Source organism: Oxyura jamaicensis, chromosome 1 (assembly GCF_011077185.1).
Source record: "Oxyura jamaicensis isolate SHBP4307 breed ruddy duck chromosome 1, BPBGC_Ojam_1.0, whole genome shotgun sequence".
NCBI classification, from domain to species: domain Eukaryota; kingdom Metazoa; phylum Chordata; class Aves; order Anseriformes; family Anatidae; genus Oxyura; species Oxyura jamaicensis.
Window position 1 is genome coordinate 71,714,191 of NC_048893.1, and position 7,430 is coordinate 71,721,620.

General features: G+C 38.2%; 1 protein-coding gene across 1 annotated transcript in view; it reads right to left on the minus strand.

Moving 5' to 3' along the window:
• The window catches only part of ARHGAP8 (Rho GTPase activating protein 8), an 88,983-nt gene that overhangs the window by 17,840 nt on the left and 63,713 nt on the right, over positions 1–7,430 (minus strand). Inside the window, exon 11 of the mRNA XM_035315353.1 lies at positions 5,642–5,669. Within this exon, the coding sequence (XP_035171244.1) occupies positions 5,642–5,669 (28 nt within the window). The remainder of the gene's footprint in view (positions 1–5,641; positions 5,670–7,430) is intronic.

Consider the following 7,430-nt stretch of genomic DNA (forward strand, 5'->3'; position numbering starts at 1 on the left):
GAGAAAGTCTTAGCAATAGGGACTACTGGGAGATAATTTTTCTGCAGGGGACTGTTATTTTTCATTTTTATAATTCTGTAGAGTGATTCTTTCACTGTGAGTTTATTGGTCTGTTCCATCACTTCTGAGCTGCTGCTGATCTTAAATAGTCTCTTTAGTAATCAGCTCTCCCAGGTTTTCAATATAATTTTTGTAGCTGTTTCCTTTACAATGAATCAAATAAAAAATCCCTTAAAAGCTGGTTTCTGACCTCCAGAAGTTGGTCTGCTTACAAACAGAGTATTGATTTTGCCATGCAGCTTTATTTTTAGTGTTTATCAGTTAGTACACTGAAACTGTGGGTTAGACTTTATAAACTAAGAGAGCATAGTGAATTGTATTAATACTGCTCTAAACAAACACCAAAACCACAAGCCACACTCTACCCAGCTTTTAATTTCTCTTGATACCTTATATCCAGTATGTAAAGTGATTTCTATGAAAACAAATCAAAACAAACAAACAAACAAACAAAAACCAGACACATAAGCAAAAGACATGAAAGGGAACTGCTGTGACATCTGAAGTTTAAAGGCAGAAGTGCATGTCTGAATCCTAAATCCTTCAGTGGATAAAACCACTAGCAATGCTGAACAGTTCTGAAGCCATCAGGTCCGTCTCTATCCTGGCAGGTCGCAGTGAGCAGCACTTGCAGCTGCAGCTACTTGCACATCCTGAGCATTATGGACACACAAAGGTGCATCCTCTGCACCGTGGCATTACTTACATCCCTCATTACCAAAACAGTCTGTTAGAAGTGACAGCTCCCATTTGCAATCTCACTTCAGCACAAAATAGTTTGCTGAGGACATATGGGGACATATTCACCAGAGAAAAAATTACTACCCTGTGGTATAAACTAGGATTTTTTGAGCAAAGGGCCTGTGAGCAAACCATCAAGATCATTACCACAAAAGGAATGACACCAAGTTAGAAACACTTAGGAACTGTTCTGACAAGAGAGTGAATATTTAATTAAGCAAGGTAATTTCTCATGGCATGGTGGAGATAAGGTAGTACACAAAAATCTTATTTAGTGCAAGTCAAGCCTTGCATTTATAAACTAGATGGATGAACAGGTTGAGGTTTTGAGGCTGAGCAAAGAAAAAAAAAAAAAAAGCATTCTCTGGCTTGCTGGTGTCTATAAAGATCTATTCACAAATATGCTGTGTTAAACCTATCCTTTCTCTTTGGCTTGACTAAATCATCAGCTGGCTTCAGTATGATAGTTTCACTTTTGAAATTAAGAGAACTTCTCTATTTTGGTCCAGAAGGTGAACTCTAAGGCTTAGTCTTAATGAGATGATTGATCTTCTCAGATATTCAGAAATCGTTTTGAGAAATCAATTCTTCGCTATGAAGGTTAGCAAGATCCGAAATGGTGCATTTTTAAAATTCAGTAATAAAAACATCAAAACCATTTTCACTCTAAAGTCAAGCTAGAATGAATGAATGAAGTGAAATGCCTATTTTCTCTTCCTTTATTAAAAAAATAACCTGAACTTTATTATAGAAATTAAGAAACGTAGTTCATTGTGTTTATTTTAACAGTGACTGAGGCATCAGGCAGTAACAGATCTCATTTACATGATACAAACAGATGTACATCTGTTTATGGTAGGTTCTTTAGTCTCTGTTAAGCTGTTACAGTACTGGGTGACTTACTATGGATCAGTTCAGAGTCATCTTGCTCAGAGACAGCTATCTAAATATCTTCTTGGATAAATATATGAGGAAGAAACCTGCACTCACTGTTAATTTGGCTGCTGGGGACAAGGATGTAGTTTCTGCCTTCAGAGTCCACTCAGTAATGTGGTGAAAGAAGGGGAGTTGTGGCTCACTTGCAAACAATGGTGTCTGAGAGGCTTCTGTGATCTAAGTTTCAGAAACTGATTTCAGGTACACAGATGGGAAGATGTAGAAATGGGAAGAAAGAGACGAAATACTGCACCTAGTGTAAAAAACCACCACCACCACCACCAACGAAACTTCCCCCTACTAGTTCTGTGAGGATAGAAAATATGCCAAAAATCAGGTGGTAAAGGTAGTGACAGTGAATTTTTCTCACTTCCAGAATATGAACTGAAGTTTTCGCCACACTCAGAACTGTGTCTGGAGTGCAAAGAACACTGCCAGTCAGCCTCCAGGGCTGTCAGCACTGGGACTGACACTCTCTGAAGCTGATGGCAGAATTGAGACATTCCAGATTTAGATAAAGAGTTAAAATCAGAGCAGACAGCAGGTACAACAGAAACCTGCACACTTATAATCAAGTGCAAAAAAATGCATGTCTATCACCTACTGCTTAACAGCCTTGGCATGGCAGGTACTTGCCTTTCAAGCATCAGCTGGCTGAGAATGTCAGAAAATGCTCTACCTGACACACCATCTCTCTAACTTAGAAATCTGGTTTGAGGAGATCTCTTTATGATAGGGAATACATCAGCTCTGAACAAACCTGTGCTCGGTTGGAAGATATCAGTGTTGGCAGAGTCTGTGCCCTGCCTTCTTGGGAATCCAGAAGGACAGAGAGCTGAGGAAAAATGTGATAGTCTGGCCAGCAAGTGCATTGGCTGGACTACAGATCTGTGGTCAGCATTACCATGCCACTGACTTGCACAGATGCACAAAGCAGGAGAAGGGCTTTTGTTCAGAAGCATCATCACAATTCCTCAGAGACTATCCTTAACAAATTGTGCTGATACTGCACTGAACAGACGATTTTTTAGCCAAAAAAAAATTATTACGTTTGGAGAAAATGGATGATTACTGCTTTCAGAATAACAAACATTAATCTAGGAGAAATTCCGCAATGACAAGGTTGAGACAACCTTTTTTTTTTTTTTTCCAACCCTGAAAGCTGAAACTTGTGGATTGTTTTTTTCTTTGTTTTGTTGTTGCTATTTTTGAGGGAGGGGGGCAAGGTTTTATACACTGTTTTTTCAGAAAACTGAGGGCACCTGATCTGGATCCGACCACTGGTGAGAGGGAAGGTTCTGAGATTGGTGCAGCAGTGATGAGACAAAATAACAAGAAAAACAGGTCATGGGGGAGCTTTTGAGTCTGATCAATACAACAAATTGCTAGTGAAACACTGGTCACCAAAATGCAATGGCAGCAATAAACCCTCTAAATTTCTGAAAGATTTATTTAAAATCTTTAAATAGGTCCAAGGAAGTGCCAGACGAGCAAACAACACCTCCTCCATGCAGCCAGAAGTTTAAATCAATTGACAATTTTAGTGAATGATTTTTCACTCAATTTCTTAATAATAACAGCTATAAGAAGTAATCATATTAGTGCACATTCATCCTTGTTTTAGCTCTCCTGACTCCTGCGGATTAGTGAGGAAGAGGTATTTGCCTATTAAGATAAACTAAATATATGTAAGGATGATTGTAACAATTTAAAACATGAAAAAGTCTGGCTTTCATCTGCAGATGGGGCATGCACTGATACACTACGCAAGCTCTAATCATCCACTTACAATTATAATTACAGAGGTTGTCTCAAGCTGCCAGTCACTTGCCTTCAACATCCTTAGTAGTGAACATTTTCTGTATCAACCATAATACATTCAAAACAAGCTACACCTGCAAAGTTTTCATCTTTAACATGTTTTGGAGCAGCACATCGAAACAGTTTGATGAGCTTGAGTGGAAATTCTGAATTAGGACCAAGAGGCCTTCAATAAAGTCTATTAGGGGCCCTTTGTGTGCTGCAGATCAGTAGATACCTTTAATAGTATAACTGGCCCCACTCCAATACTTGGCTTTTGGCTGCTGCAGGTATTTTGAAGATAAATCAGCAATTTCAAGAGGCAAGGAGCCAGCTATTCTATACACAAGCAGGCCTACAGATGCTGTGCTCTGCTTGTGAACTGAAAGCACAGGATAAACTGAAGTATGCAGGAGCTTAGCTAGCAATGAGGGCATGATCTTGCACCGATTTAAATGAAGCCAGGATTTCTCATGGGAATCAGCAATAGAGCTGAGAAGCATTTTTCTTGACACCCCCTCTTTGTTTTCACAAATGTAAAGCCTATTCAGTGCAGGTTTTTTAAATGTTTGAAATTTCTCACTCAGGATTCAGATAAACTCATAACTCAAAACAAACCCTAGTGGCAACAGTTAAAATGAACAGAAATCAATGATGCACATACTTGAATACTGAAAGAAAAATTTACCTTGTTCAGAACAGCAGCTCAGTAATGCAGTTAAGAATTGGTAATATTGGGGGATGTAGGTTTGTGGTAAGCCTCTCCACAAAGGAAATAACTTTAAATAAATTTAAATTTAAATAAAATAATGTATATTTTATTCTCTTTGTGTGCTGTCAATACAAATAGCTCTTAATAAGAAAAATCTCTGATAAAACTGTCATATTTAATAGCAATATAGAGGTGTGACCCTGTTTTTAGCCTTAAAAAATCATGCTAATCCTTAAAATTTGTTCAAACATTAACCAAAATTAATACCATATTAAAGGCCGGTGATGTTTCCATTAAAAAAATAAAATAAAATAATGGAGCCAAACACATCCTGATCTTCTTCACTTGCTTCTATCAACACAGCTATTAAAAAATCACACCCTGCTTTTGGAGATTGTGGGGATCATTCCCAGTTTTTCCAGTTTGCAATGCTGTGCAAGTCACATAACTGTGTTATGCTTTGTTTCTGTTCTGCCAACTGTAAGATAAATGTACTTAGCCTACAGATTTGGTACTGTAAAATTTAGTGAACACTTGCGAAACTCTGAGGCCTTGTAACACGAAGGGCTATGGAAATGTTACTGTCATGGCTTTGAAAATCAGGGATCAAAATGTGCAACTGTATTATGCAGAAAAAAAGAAAAGGAATTTCAAACTTCAGCCTTATATCTTTCTCCCTGCATGCTACTTCATCCCTATGCCAGGAGAAGAGTCCTTTTGCCCTACCGATAGTACTTTACATTGCTCAGATATGTACTGAGGAGCCCAGCTGGTACAGCCAACATTTCAAAGTGGCCCCTCTTCACTCTGTTACATGAAGGTGATTTGGGAGCTCAGATTTGGACGTTCCTATTTTAAATAAGGGTGCTGTAATGTGTATCCCCACATACTGCAGGTATAGATATGAACTCCTGTCAAAGGGTATGTAACTGCCATTAAAAATATTTTGTGAAGGGAAGACTTCAGGTTTACTCCTGCAGAATGCATTTTCTTTAATGAGTTTTTATGCCCACTGGTTCTGTAAATACAGAACTACTCATTGATTTTAAAAGTAAGTTCTAATTAAAATCCACAGTATGATATGGGTTTGTGATGTGGATTTCAAGGCATCTTTTCTCACTTGCTATTCCCTAATCTAATACTGAGGGCAATAAGGTTTTGTTTTCTTTTGTTTTGTTTGTTTGTTTTTCATAGTGGGACAATAATCTACTTCCTATCAATCAAAGATCTCAAGGCAGCACTCAATTGCCACTCAAGTTTTCAGGATTTAAACACAACCTTCAATTTTAGGCTGCAGATATTAACTTCGGTGAATTGGGTACTGAGTGCTATACAGTTTCATGCTACTCACCTTGTTCTGAAAAACATATCCCCCTTTAACACAAAACTCACCTTTTCTTTTTAGGTAGGATACAGTTTCCTTTATTTTTGTCCTTGATACTGTTAGAAAGAGAAAAAAAGAAAAAAGAAAAAAAAAAGTAATGGTCTTTAAACAGTATTAAAACAAAAGTTAAACACAAGACAGAGCGGTCTCAGGAAAAACTTGGACTGAAAGCATACATTTGCTTCCACAAATTAAGGAGCCCACACCTCGGTGCCTGCACCAAATACAGGAGTCCTCCACACTTGCAAGAAGTGCTGAATGAGCCACTGAAAGAGACAACTTGGAGTTTCAGTCAAAAAGCCATTCCTGTTTTTTTTTTTTTTTTTTTTTTTTTTTTTTTTTTTTTTTTTTTTTTTCCTGCTAGAAAGTGCTCTTTGCTGTGCTGAAACAGAGTCAAGGACAGAGTGGCAGAATGGTGTTCCAGGCTAACTATGCCCCCACTTGAGGCTGGTTTTGCTCTAGACTTAGTTCCCCTTGCTTGGCATGCCCCAGCTGGGCTGTGCTCAAAATGTCATGGTGACAACAGAGGTGATTGCATTGACTGGATTTGGTTGCATGCCCCTGGTGGAATGTGGCTTTAAGGCACCTTAGAGGCAGATGAAGAAGGAGTTTGCAATGAATGCTTTCTAATAGTCTTGATCAAGGGATGCTGCAAGTTTAGGAGCCCTTTATCATGCAAATTTTCCTTTGTCATTTCTTTTTAAGCCACAGTGTAATTAAAAGTATAATTAAAAGGATATTGTACTATTTATTTTGAAGGCAAGTGATGCAGTGAGATTGCGGTTATTAATGCTTTGAATGATTCCCATGAAATGAGATTTCTTTCTCTTTCATGGGTGAGCAACTGAGGCAAAAAATGAACATAGCACTGTCTTGATCTAGACAGCATGGAAAATTCTGCAATTATCTTATTTAAAAAAATGAATTTGGCAGTTTTAGAGGTATAACAAAAAAGACAGTATCTGCTGAGCATTCTGCTACATTCATATAGCAATCAACAAAAAATAAAGGACCAATCTCAAATTTAAAAGTAACAATTTTATATGTCATATTTAAAGGGTGACCAGCTTTACTGACAAGCTCTAAAGCACCAGCACAAAACAGCATGGAGACTGTGACTGTATAGAGAGAAGCTGCCACTGCTGCAGCTCATTTACAGAGTATGTGAGATGTTTACAAAAGATGATACACACAATGTGTTAAACATAGTTTCAACCTAGTTGAGATTTGCATGTGTAGACAGGAATGATTCTTACAGAGTTTTTCTTTTCAAAGCACTGTGATTTCTTCTCTTTTTGTCTAGGCTGGCTTAGTTTCTCAGCATAAAGCAACTGATACGAACTGGAATATATTTGATAAAACGTCTGTAACACTGTTGCATGGAATGAGCAATCCAATATTCTATCTTGTGTTTACACTACACAAAAACGTATTTTAAAATAAATATTACAGCTACATAAGTCAGCATGGAGGGGTAGGGGAAGTGGTGAATTAAATATCCACCTCCACCTCACACTTGTTTTCCCCGTGCCTATGAAGGGAGTTAGAATAGGTCATGTAGATTTTTTGATATGGGTTCTCCAGGCTTAGGAGGCTGCCCACCCAGCTTCACACAGGAGGCTGGTGAGGGAGCTCCCCAAAAGGGAAGAGCCAGAGCAGGATCCTGCCACAGACACAGACTCACCATTTGGTTTTGCCTCTCTCATAAACTGTCAGGAATATATTTCACGCCATTTAGTTATTCACCCTTCAAACATTTTCATCTAGTTCATCACCTCAGTGACACAATGCTGAGCC